The 13774-nt window shown below is 31.8% G+C and overlaps 1 protein-coding gene across 2 annotated transcripts in view; it reads left to right on the plus strand.

Moving 5' to 3' along the window:
• LOC143045489 (meiosis regulator and mRNA stability factor 1-like) overlaps positions 1 to 13774 on the plus strand; it is a 52591-nt gene that overhangs the window by 407 nt on the left and 38410 nt on the right. For both annotated transcript variants that reach the window (XM_076218031.1, XM_076218030.1), the window contains exons 2-5: positions 5201 to 5420; positions 5810 to 5927; positions 6541 to 6713; positions 7919 to 8085. In XM_076218031.1, the coding sequence (XP_076074146.1) occupies positions 5223 to 5420; positions 5810 to 5927; positions 6541 to 6713; positions 7919 to 8085 (656 nt within the window). In that variant the 5' untranslated portion in view covers positions 5201 to 5222. The remainder of the gene's footprint in view (positions 1 to 5200; positions 5421 to 5809; positions 5928 to 6540; positions 6714 to 7918; positions 8086 to 13774) is intronic.

A 13774-nucleotide genomic window follows, 5' to 3' on the forward strand; every position in this document is an offset into this window, starting at 1 on the left:
GTCGGTAGAATGTGCACTTTCTTTTAGACACCGATTGATTTTGAAGAATCACGTTTAATTTTTTCCAAAATTAACGGTAATGATAATTATTGTGACCTCTGACGAATCACGGTAAGGATATTTTGACGAATCACGATAAAATTTTAATCAATTTGACGCTAATGCCTTATGGTAGTCGAAAATGACCGTTTGACGCCTGACGATGAAGGGCATTACTACCCTTGTAAAAATAAGTATTGAACTCTTGTGAACTCTCAAACACAATAACACATTAATCACTTTTTGCATTATAGACTTTTAGTCATGTTAGTATAGGTTTACAAGAATTTCTCATGATATATGTACCTTATCGCTATTTGGAAATCTGTTCCCCTTGAACTTTTGATGTCATACAACAATAACTTAATAAGATATTTTCTAGTATTATGATATCAAAATTTTACAGGAACATATGTCAATGTATGTGATGTCCAGCATTTGTCCAGTAATGGGAGACAAATAGTGATAAGGTGCATTAAATGGTTTGACTTTGATATTGGTGATTGATTAAGATATATTTAAGGGGACAACTGAAGCCCACCTCAGGATGCCAGATTTCTCACTGCATTGAAGACCCATTTGAGTACTTGGCCTGTTTTCTGCTCTTTAAATTTGTTGTCTCTTGATGAAATGTTGGACATTCCCCGTTTGACATTTTTATTCTGTATAATTAAATAAAAAAAAAATAACAGCAATCCATGAACTGGTAGTATGGCCAGGGTGAATGTGGCCTAAATGAATATTGGTGAATGGATATATTGGTACTAGCATCATTATATCATTATTTTAATAGTTACAATAAAATACTATAATAGTTAAGAAGATGAGATATGAGTGCCATCTGAGATGTTACTCTCCATCCAAGTCACATTAAGTAAAAGTAATAGTACGCATACAGAGTCTACCCTGTAAGATTTTTTTTTCTATAGGAATTCTGATGGATATTGAAATGCATGGATGTTAGGTGTTACTTTTATACAAAGTTTAATGTATTTTTTATATGAAGTATAAGTGTACTGTGTATATATATTTGTGAAAATAATAAACAAGATGAAAAAAAAATAGAGTAGTTTACTCGCAAAGCTGTTTTGTATCTTGTATTGAAACAATGGGTTCTGAAATAAAAAAACTTGATGTGTGGAATTAATCTGTTGCTGATTTGACTATATACCAGGTGCAAAAGTGTCAAGAATTCAATCTTCTTGCCACACATGGAGTTCTTGATTGTTTTACTCTTCATCATCATCTTCCTATAATGGTCAGGTGTCGTAGACAACTGTAAATATTGACCAGGCATTTTTATTTTCTCTTTTGGAGATCCAAGATCATCATGCATTCATACAAATTGGAAACAAACTTCTTTATGAGAAGCAAAATGAAAAACAACCTTACAGCAAAGAAAAAATGTGCCAGCATGAGAGGACAACTGATTTCCTTTTTTGATTTTAAACATAACTTTGACTCATGTTTCCTCAGAGTAAAAAAAAAGAACATCAAACTCCAAACAGTAGCTCACAAAATGCAGTACTAAGCCCACTTTGTAAAGACTATTCATAAGAATATATAGGAATTGAAGTTTTCACATTCCTAGAGCATGTAGTCATTAATACTGATGAAAAACAAATTTGAAATCATGTCATTTGCATATTTTTAGTTCCCAAAATGCAATATATTATATAAATTTTTAATAAAATTGAGAATGGAAATGGGGAATGTGCCAAAGAGACAACAACCCGACCATAGAAAAAAACAACAGCAGAAGGTCACCAACAGGTCTTCAATGTAGCGAGAAATTCCCGCACCCGGAGGCGTCCTTCAACTGGCCCCTAAACAAATATATACTAGTTCAGTGATAATGAACGCCAATTTCCAAATTGTACACAAGAAACTAAAATTAAAATAATACAAGACTAACAAAGGCCAGAGGCTCTTGACTTGGGACAGGCGCAAAAATGCGGCGGGGTTAAACATGTTTGTGAGATCTCAACCCTCCCCTATACCTCTAGCCAATGTAGAAAAGTAAACGCATAACAATACGCACATTAAAATTCAGTTCAAGAGAAGTCCGAGTCTGATGTCAGAAGATGTAACCAAAGAAAATAAATAAAATGACAATAATACATAAATAAGGCCACACTTAAAAATATTTTGGTTTGCCCAAACCCTACCCAAAGGTTGAGACAGTGGGTAGGTAGGTAGGCATTTTTTTTTTTTTTTTCTAAAAGAAATTGAAGTATCAGATGTTTATTAGTCTTCATGCCTATTTGATTAAAAAAAACTTCTTCAAATCAGGACAATAAAAGAATTTGAGTAGGCAGCTTTTTTCTGGGTAGGTAGCGTTTGGGCAAACAAACCTATTATTTATTATGGCCTAACAACAGACTACTAGCAGTTAACTGACATGCCAGCTCCAGACTTCAATTAAACTGACTGAAAGATTATGATTTCATCATATGAACATCTGGCACAATCCTTCCTGTTAGGGGTTTAGTATCATACCATCATAACATATATGAGAAGAACATAACCTGTGTCATGCCAACAACTGGTTTTTGAATAGATGTGTTTAGTTCCGATGCAAAGACCCTATAAGTGAATCAATATTAACGCCAAAATATGCAATCTTTAATGACCTGACAACAGTCTCGTAACTATATCCCTTCTTAATAAGTCTATTCAAAGGTTTTGTTAGTTTTTGAGGTGAATATGTGAGCCAAAATTTGTTCCTGTGAAAAAAGTTCCAGTGGAACTAATTTCACAGGAAATATGTTCTGGGAGAACTTTTTTTACAGACAATTTCTATATAATTTGTTCCATCTCTATGAAATAAGTTCCACACTTTACCTGGTGAAATAAGTTCTGGGTTGGTAAAATTTGTTCCTCATCTAGTGAAATAAGTTCCATGTTTGTGAGATTTGTTCCTTACCTGATGAAATAAGTTCTGGATTTATGAGATTTGTTCCTCACCTGGTGAAATAAGTTCCTTGTCTGTGAAATATGTTCCACTGGTTAAACAAGTTATCTTATATACTGAGCACTTGTCATCAGTGAGTTTAAAGTCATTATAAAAAACATGTATTATATTGATAATGTAATAAATAAAAAGTGTAAACATCCAATTTGGATCATGTGGAGTAAAGCAAAAGTTTAATAACATACTCAATCAATAATACTAGAAATGACACTTATGAACCAGGAAAGAGTAGAATAAGAAATAATAATAAAAGTCATTCCGAAAAAAAAAGGTATTATAGTTAAAGATGAACATTTTTTTAAAAAGGACAAATACCCATGACATACATTGTAAACGATAAAACATAGATATGAATTAGGATACATTATCATCGCTTTTATTTCTTCATCCTACAGTCATGCCTTCAATTGCAAATGTACCCCATGCAAGCACAGTACTTATTTTCTGTGAAATAGTTTCGAGCAGAACATTTTCATTGATTTCTATAAAATACCTTCGTTCAAAGCTAATATCACAAGAACTTATTTCACTTTTTTTTAAAATTTTAATATTGGAACAAAACTCATGGTGTTGTGATTTTTGTTCCGGTACTTTTTTCACACTTGGTTAAAATATTAGTTCCGGAACAAATTTTATAGTGCTGGAACATATTTTCTTTGACATAAGTTCCGGTGGAACATATTTCCTATGAAATTTGTTCCAGGGGAACAAATGTCACGCCGGAACAAATTTTTTGTTACAAATACTGACACCTTTGTACTTTATAAAGAATATTTCCATAAAAAATTGGATGTGAAATACCTGAACGTATAAGAAGTCTGCATGTTGAGCTATATTTACGAATGATGTCCTTATACCGATGATAAAATTTAGTAAATGTTTTGACTAGTTTGTGATATCGAAAACCCTGGTGTAATAATTTTTCAGTAATACATAAATTTCTCTCGTTAAAATCTAAAACATGAATTACTCCATATATTTGGGGGAAAAAATGACACAATTGGTAAACCAAACCTTAGGGAAACTAAAAACCGACAGAAAAAATAACCTCTAAAAGAAAGCTTTCAAGGAATTAAAGACTTTGACATCTTTCACAATGACAATACTCTTGTTTTTATTAAAATTGAATATACTAATTCATATACTGAACAAAATATGAAGAAACCTTGTTTTCCTAGGGTTATAGCTTACATGTATGTCTGACACTGATTTAAGCCAAGTATTGACTTTAAGACAAAATATTTTGGAAGAATTGTGCTAGGAATTCACAATTTTGAAGTCTTTGAGTTAGTTACCAAAGGAGTAGGTTCAGGTAGACCCCTTTTTGGCCCCAAAATGTAGCAGTTTTACAAAATTGTGAAATTGTAATCTTTTAGCTTTTTATTGGAAAGTAGAATGCTTCTGCTACATAAATATAGGCTTCTTTTGGCAATACAATGTACATATATCGGGTACTAGCATCATTTAGTGACGGTAATTTAGTCATGCTAAATTACTGAAATCTTCACAATTTTAGCATTTTAGTTGAATTTTAGAAGGTTTCCATCTCAAATGAAAGTGGCCGCATTCGTGTTCATTCATAATATTGAAACGTAAGTTGTATTTGATGATAATACATAACATATATAAAGGTTGAGGATGAACACGGATGCGGCCACTTTCATTTTTGACAAAAACCATCTAAAAAGTGACGTTTTTTGGCATATTTGAGAGATTTTTCATATTTAAGCTTGAATCGGAGCGTTTTTAATGACTAAATAAGTTATACTCTTTCAGAAAAACTAATTAAATCAATTGAAAGAGACACTTAAGTGTTTAAAAAGTGTCCAAAAACTTTTGTTAGATAAACCTGAAATTTGAGGCCGAAATCGACCCTTACCGGACCTACTCCTTTTTTTGGAAATTATAAACATTGAAATTCAAGGTGCAGAGTTCTATAAGTAATTACTGTGGATTCATATTACTTTTTTATTGATAGAGGTTAACCTCAAATTTCAATGCTTGGCAAAATGCACTTTTCTATAGGCTATTCCGCTAGTATTCTGACTTTGACAAAACTGCAAAATCAATTATCCATGGAAAAACATTTTTTCTTAAATTCACAAACATTGATACCTACAAAAATGAATGAATTCACCATAAAGAAGAGTAAATGGCTCTTAATATGCTTCATTCAATTCTTTATAGATGAGAGTATTGGTTGAGTATTATGTGTGATGGATTGATACCAATTGGAGTATTCTGGGATATAGAGAATATAAGTATACCAAAGAAGAAGTCTGCTTTTCGCATTGTACAGACAATTAGACATACATTCTTTGATGGACACAAAGAAGCTGAGTTTGTGTGTGTGTGTGATACAGTTAAAGAGAGGAAAGATGTTATACAAGAATTAAATGCTGCTCAGGTTGGTAAACAAAAAGAAGATTATCTTTGGTACCTTGTACTTAATTATGAATAAAATGAGATGTGAAGTATAAATCAATAGAGATAGAAACCCATCAACATAACAAACCAAAAATTATAAGGAATCTATGGGTAATTTTCAATCTATAAATATATATGAGCTTTTGGCTGTTGTTATATGAATAAGCCTTATCACTGTTTATTTACTGCTCACTGTTTTCTCTTTTGTTTCTTGTTTTCTTAGTTCATACTCATGAGTCATGCTGCCAAATGTCAATTTCAGCCACAACATGCCCAACTAACGCATGAAAAAAAATTAAAAATTTCTGCAACGATCAGTATAAGAATAGTTTGTTTCAGATTGAATATCAATTAAAGAATGTATTTTAGGTGACCGTGGTTCATGTAAATGCTACGAGCAAGAATGCTGCAGATGACAAGTTAAAACAAAGTCTCAGAAGATTTGCAGATGTTTATTCCAGTCCAGCAACAGTTTTACTTCTGTCAAGTAAGAAATTTCTGAATCTGTTCAACATGTTTATTTGCTTTTGTTTTTAATTTGTTTACCATTTGTTGCACTTGCAATTAAAGATAATTATTTGGTGGAATCATTTGAATGTCATTTTTTGCTCATTGTACCTCGATAATAACTATAAGGGATTCTAATGATAAATAACTGACATTTTTTTATGCTTGTGGGAAAACACTTAAAATCTGTTGTAAAAAAATCAGTTTATCTTTTACTCTTTTATTCACTGTCAAATATTATTTGAATTATATAAAGACCTCAACATGCTCAAGTTAAATAGTGTAAGGTATAACAAATGAATTATGAATTTATTAAATACATATAAAGGCTTGAGTTTATTAGGACAACTATGTAATCTTTATTTGTTGTTGCTTTTTATAGACACAAAATTAAATCTTTTATTTCAATTGCTGTCTTGTTTCAATTTCCTTCAGGAGTCTAAACTCGTCTTGATGCTCCCTGTTACCTTCCACAAAGTACTCATGGCAGAAATTAGTGGGGAAATTCATAATGCAAAAACATATTCTAGAATATCACACAATGTCCAGATGTTGTCTGATGACCACTATAGTATTATATCTTATTTGTGCAGGTGATGTGAATTTTTCCTCAGATTTGTCAGATTTAAGACACAGGAAGAATTTAAATGTTATATTAGTACACAACAAAGAAGTGCACAATTCTCTGACAGCATGTGCCAACAGAACTGTCCTATATGATGACCTTACCAGGAAGATGCAGCAGTGTGAGAAATCTGTTGACTTGGTATGTATCCACATAAAATACATAACAAGAAAAGTTTGGTCAAAGTTAAAGTCCATGTTTTGAATGTTGATTTTTAAAGAATTTTCTAACTGGAATGCATTGTGATGTGGTTATTAGACATGGTATTGGTTCTATAGACTATATCTTGTTCAATCACTTTAAGGTGGTATCCAACACTTTCACTAAAATTAATTTGGCTCGTTTAATTTTCATAAAATTTTGTCAAAGCATTTACTTTGACACTTTAACAAAAATATAAAATTTTTTAAAATTTTGAACTAACCGTTTTGTCAGAAAAATTACACTGGTTATATAGCAATTTGTCAAACACCAGTTTTGATCATTGAGAAGCTTAATATTCCTTTTACAACACAACATAATTAAAACGTTTAGCTGACTTCACAGAGTTATCTCCCTGTAGTGTTAGGTACCACCTTAAGGAGGTAGACCTAGGTTAAGGGAAATAACTCTTAAAATCATCAGTACGTTTGTGTCAACCATTTTCATAAATATATTCTAAGCTTCTAGGTTACATAGATTATTTCCAATCTGTTTCAGGTAAATGCTTAAAAAACATTGATGAAACTTGACTTTAACAAACACATAACTGATTTAAAGAGTTATCTCCCTGAACCAACGTCTACCACCTTAAGTAGAAAAATTGTGCTCTGAGAATAATGCTTGTATCTTATAATATTGTTCTGGTATCCTTTAAAGGAATTGAATTTTTAATATGGAGTTTTAAAATGAAAACATCATAATATCATTATTAAGTGTTGATATTGTAGCATGTTATGCCTTTGTTTTCGATATTGTGTCATGGTGTTAGGTTACAGAAAATGATAAAATCCATAATTTGATGCACTCATACAGTTACTTTTAAATATCTTGGTTCAGATAAATAACAAAATAGTAGCAAACCATAAATAAAAAGTTTGAGAGATGTTTTCACTTACCATAAGATGAGAATTAAATGGGTTGTATACAAAATTACTTGTTTAAGGTAAACTTTTGAAGAAGCATAAGGGAGATAATTCAAACATTGAAAATAAACTTAAAATCTCTCAAATTTACGTCTACAAGAACATATTACTTATTCTGTCTCCATGGATCTTTGTCAATCTTAACTTGATTTGAGACTTAAAATAGACAGAAAACACTAATGAAAAAATCCGTTACAATTTATTTATTTTTTTTTTTTTTAGAAAGATGAACCTACTGATTTAGAGATCAGAGGATATGGTCCAAAGATAAAGAAGAAGAGATTGCAGAATCGGTTTAAACAGCTGTCAACTAATTGTGGAGGAAAAGTGATATGTGTGAAGGAAGATGTTTCTGTTGTTAGATTTCAAAGTTTTACAGATGCCAACAGGTAATAGTTTTATGCAATTGTTTTACATTTGTTATTTTCTTTCAAATGGCAGATCAAGTCATTGTAGTAATCAGTGTATGTGTCCAGGATCTTTTTCACAGCATATCATACATTCTTTAGAGGAATTTTTAATCTAGACATGAATTGATGTAAGACTGTATTGCATGTATTTGTCGATTTTCCTGGCCCCTACCCATTCCCCTTTAAAATTATCAAATTCTTTCTTTTATAACCAAGACTTGCTTTATCAATAAAGTTGTGGTCACATGAACTTGAAACTTTTAAAAACACATATTCATTGTGATGTGATTTATTTTAAGATATATTCAAAATTAGATTTTTTACCAAGATTTTACAGTTCAATTAAAATTCGATAGTGTGAGCATAGCATGGTTTCCTATTATGCCGATGGACACACCTTCTTGCTTTTAATTATAAAGTTGCTAAAGTTCAATATTGATTTTGAAAACTTAAAGTTGTATCAAACTGTAAAATTCAAGAATTTTACACATGCACCAAACTTAAGTATGCTTAGACTGATTTACTGGTGAAAAGAAAACAAATATTTGGATTTTGAAAATTCAATGATTTGTTATTCTAGAGTTATAGGACTTCAAGAGATTAATAAAAGTATATTTTTAGCTCACCTGACCTGAAAGGTCAAGTGAGATTTTCTCATTACTTGGCGTCCGTCCTCCGTAAACTTTTACAAAAATCTTCTCCTCTGAAACTACTTGGCCAAATTTAACCAAACTTGGCTACAATCATCCTTGGGGTATCTAGTTTTTAGATGACCTGGCCATCAAACCAAGATGGCTGCCATGGCTAAAAATAGAACACAGGGGTAAAATGCAGTTTTTGGTTTATAACTTAAAAACCAAAGCATTTTGAGCAAATCTGACACAGGGTAAAATTGTTATTCAGGTCAAGATCTATCTGCCCTGAAATTTTCAGATGAGTTGGACAACCCGTTGTTGGGTTGCTGCGCCTGAATTGGTAATTTTAAGGAAATTTTGCTGTTTTTGGTTATTATCTTGAATATTATTATAGATAGAGATAAACTGTAAACAGCAATAATGTTCAGCAAAGTAAGATTTACAAATAACTCAACATGACTGAAATGGTCAGTTGACCCCTTTAGGAGTTATTGCCCTTTATAGTCATTTTTTAACCATTTTTCGTAAATCTTAGTAATCTTTTACAAAATCTTCTCCTCTGAAACTACTGGGCCAAATTTAACCAAACTTGGCAACAATCATCTTTGGGGTATCTAGTTTAAAAAATATGTCCGATGACCCGGCCATCCAACAAAAATGGCCGCCATGGCTAAAAATAGAACATAGAGGTAAAATGCAGTTTTTGACTTATAACTCAAAAACCAAAGCATTTAGACCAAATCTGACAGAGTTTAATTGTTTATCAGGTCAAGATCTATCTGCCCTGAAATTTTCAGATGGTTTGGGTTGCTGCCCCTGAATTGGTAATTTTAAGGAAATTTTGCAGTTTTTGGTTATTATCTTGAATTTTATTATAGATAGAGATAAACTGTAAACAGCAATAATGTTCAGCAAAGTAAGATCTTCAAATAAGTCAACATGACTAAAATTGTCAGAGAACTCCTTAAGGAGTTATTGTCCTTCATAGTCAATATTAAACAACTTTTCGTCATTTTTGTAACTTGTACAAAAATCTTCTTTTCTAAAACTATGGGCCAAATTTAACCAAACTTGGCCACAATCATTACAAGTGTATCTATTTTTAAAAAGTGTCTAATGACCCTGCCTGCCAACCAAGATGGCTGACATCAGTAAATACAGTAACAGGTGAGCGACACAGGCTCTTGAGAGCCTCTAGTTTAGGGCTCAACATTACTGTTTGTCCAATAGTCTGATTGTCCAAGACAAGTTAAAGTAGGTGTTGGACAAGTTGAATCTAAATTTTAGTTTTCCAACATGACAAGTAAAATATAATCAAATCAGAAGTTGTTCTGTTTATTAACATACAATAATTGTTAAGTTAACATTATTTCTTAGTCTTATATACTGTAAACATTGAATTGATTGAATTCATTTGTCAGACAACTCTATTGCTAGTAGACATGCTAGATATGTTCAAAAAGGTTGACAAATTTTGATTCCTTTATGTGTTTTTTTCACATAAGTGTGTGGTGATGCATTGCAAAATTAATTTTTATATGCCTGTTTACGGGACGTGTTATGGTACACTGTTTTTCGTCTGTCCAGCTGGCCATCGGTCTGTCATCTACATGTTGGACATTAACTCAAAAAGACTAGAACAAATTTGCATAAAACTTTTTTGCATTTATCTTGAAATTTATAAAATGAAGAAAGGAACTTTATATGTCAAAATGAACAGCAACTCAAGATCTACAAATACAATAGTCAATAGCATGTCCAAAATTTATATTGCTTAGAAAAAGAAGATTCATTGCCATGAAGGATTTAATTTGACCAATTTTATGCATTTGTGACTATTATTCTGAGATCTATTTAAGATAAATGAAGGTAGAAACTGCAGATGGCAAAATTAATTGGCAAGATCTATAAAATATGTCAACATGGCCGAAATTGTTTGTTGACTCCTATTCAGGCTATTGATTTATTACCCTTTAAAAGGCAAATATTTATAACCTTTCTTTTCAAATTTCTAATCTTGAATATTTTAACAGATAAAGCAAAGTTAAAATTGATCAGTGGTATAAGATCTTAGTCATTAGATTAATCTTGTCTTCAACTTTGAAAATGCTCATTGATTCAGTTGAGCACCACAGGCAAGCCAAGAAGATATCTTGTTACAAAAGAGGGACGAAAGATACCAAAGGGACAGTCAAACTCATAAATCTAAAACAAACTGACAACGCCATGGCTAAAAATGAAAAAAGACAAACAGAAAAACAATAGTACACATAACATAACATAGAAAACTAAAGAATAAACAACACGAACCCCACCAAAAACTAGGGGTGATCTCAGGTGCTCCGGAAGGGTAAGCAGATCCTGCTCCACATGTGGCACCCGTCATGTTGCTTATGTGATTACAAATCCGGTAAATAGTCTAATTTGGTAGGTCACATTCATGAAAGGGAAGGGGATTGTAGTTACGACGTAAGGAACATATCCGATATCATTTGTGAAACGGTTATTCTATAACGGTCAACCAACTCCTGATGGCGTCCGTAAAATTTACGAAGGGATGATTTCAACTTCACCATTTGGAACTCTTGGTTTAATAGCTTCCTTGTGAGCAGTAACCCTCTATCAAGAAAATCATGATAGGAAATGCAAGCACGGGAATATCGTATCAATTGGGAGATATATACCCCGTATGCAGGTGCTGCTGGAATGTTGCTACTTAGAAATGGAAAGTTCACAATTGGAAAGCTGAAATCATCTCTTTTGTCGTAAAGTTTTGTTTTCAACCGACCCTCATTGTCAATTTCTAGATGTAAGTCATGATATGAAGCCGACTTCACTGTATCTGTAGTATCCTTTATCTCCAATTCGATGGGATAGATGCGTTCCACATAGTCACCAAATTTTGAATTGTTTAGTGAAAGAACGTCATCTATATAGCGGAAAGTAGAGTTAAAGGATATTGCTTACTTCTTATCTTTCTTCCTAAGAAGTTCCTGCATGAAGTCAGCCTCATAATAATAAAGAAACAAGTCGGCAAGTAGAGGGGCACAGTTTGTTCCCATTGGGATGCCGACAGTCTGTTGAAAAACACGTCCTCCGAACGTTACAAATATGTTGTCAATCAAGAAATCAAGCATCTTGATAATATCGGTTTCAGAGAATTTTTTGTTTGAATCAGAGTGATTCTTTACAAAGTATGATTTATCCCTCCCTAAGACAAGATACTTGTATCTACGTTGGCCATTCTTACAAAGATGCTAGTTCCATAAGCAGAAGTTCTTAGATCTAAATGCAGTATACGCATACCCTATTAGGTCCGAGACCACAATTGTCATCCCTTGATTTTCGTTGTTCATGAATATAGTCCCTAGTGTTGACAGTTGGTTACTTGTCATTAATTTTTATACCCCTTCCAAATTTATTACTCCATGTTTAATGCCTCAAATTGCAAGTAGGGGGGTTAAATTACACTGTAAACAAATTTGGGTCCAGAATTTTAAAGGAAAGTAGTGATTTGGTCCAGCTGAAAAAGGTTGAAAATCAGTACTTCGGAAGTTGTCAAAAGATTTCAAGACGCCCTAAACATAAAATTGTCCATATTTTGAGTTAGAGGCGATGAAGTTTTCTATAATTTTGATATAATTTGTCCCAAAAGTAGTACAACACACTGTAAAAGTTTCTTTGAGAAAGCGCAGGTTGGATTTTTTTTATTTTCATTTATGTTCTAAAAGAAATGCACTACGAAATAATTGTGGTCTCGGACCATAATATCTATGATTTTAGTATATTCACAGCCAAGACCAAAATATTCAGTAGCAGTCTTTATTTTTTTTAGTAAATTCATTAGGTGTTAAAACTCTGGTGGATAGTTGTCTCATTGGCAATCATACCATATCTCCTTATTTTTATATTAGTATAATCATTGTTTAGAAAAATTTTATCTAAATGTTCTGAAAATTTTCTTGAGTTATCTCCCATAGAATAATATATGCATCAAATAGACCATTATCATATTATAGAATTTTGACACTGGATTATTATCTTTTCAACAAGTTACCTACTTTGTGGTAGGATATCCTGATACTCAGTCAGATAAGAACAAAAAAAATAAGTAAATCTAATATATTATCTGTGCATTTTGGATGATTTTTTTCTTGTACAGAAAATAAAAATGAAAAAAATCTCTGACTTTGAATTCTTGCTAAAGTAGATAATTAAACATCTACTGTTTATTCTTTTGTATCAAATATCTTATATCTGAATTGTCTCCCCTTTAAAACATTTTTGTTTTTGGTTATCAGAGAAGTTTTTTAATCAATCAAGAACTTTTGTTGTTGTTTATTTTTAGAAGAATACTTCAATAAAATAGAATAACATGTGATTTTTGGACTTTAAATGAAAATTTAAATTGTGTAATGTTGCCTTCTTCAGGCTACTTACCCACCTAAAAAATCAGCTTATCCCGCCAAAAAAGACTATGACACTAATTGTTTCAATTTTCTTTCATACATTATTACCTGCTCTTTAAAATGTTTTTGGCAAAAAAAAAATCCCAAACCTATATACATCCGAACCCGCGAAGTATGGGTAGCCAACAACAAATTTTTAAAGGGTGGCGTTTGTTTTTAGAGACCTTATATAATCCAACTCTATGAACGAAAGCTAGATACAATGCACATTCTTTTTATCATTAGGATATTTTTCAAGTTTGCTAGGCAACTTACGATGTTATGGTTTGCTGTTGAACACACTTACAGTATATTTCAAATGCTTTTTATAAAAAGTTTTTTTCTGTAAAAATCTCATTGAGATGAGTCAGAATCTAAGCATTTAGTTTACAAAATTTTGTCACTTTAATATAACATTAATTGATTGTTGTTTGCAAAACATCCAACAGCAAATATTTCAGGCATGTTCAGGATAGAGAACAAATTATCAATAAATATAATAGGTAGCTCCTGTAATTGAGTCTGTCCAGAATGAAAGTTTGTGAAATTATTAAAAATGAACATTTACATGTAGAATTGTTGAAT

The sequence above is a fragment of the Mytilus galloprovincialis genome, chromosome 9, assembly GCF_965363235.1.
Source record: "Mytilus galloprovincialis chromosome 9, xbMytGall1.hap1.1, whole genome shotgun sequence".
NCBI lineage: Eukaryota > Metazoa > Mollusca > Bivalvia > Mytilida > Mytilidae > Mytilus > Mytilus galloprovincialis.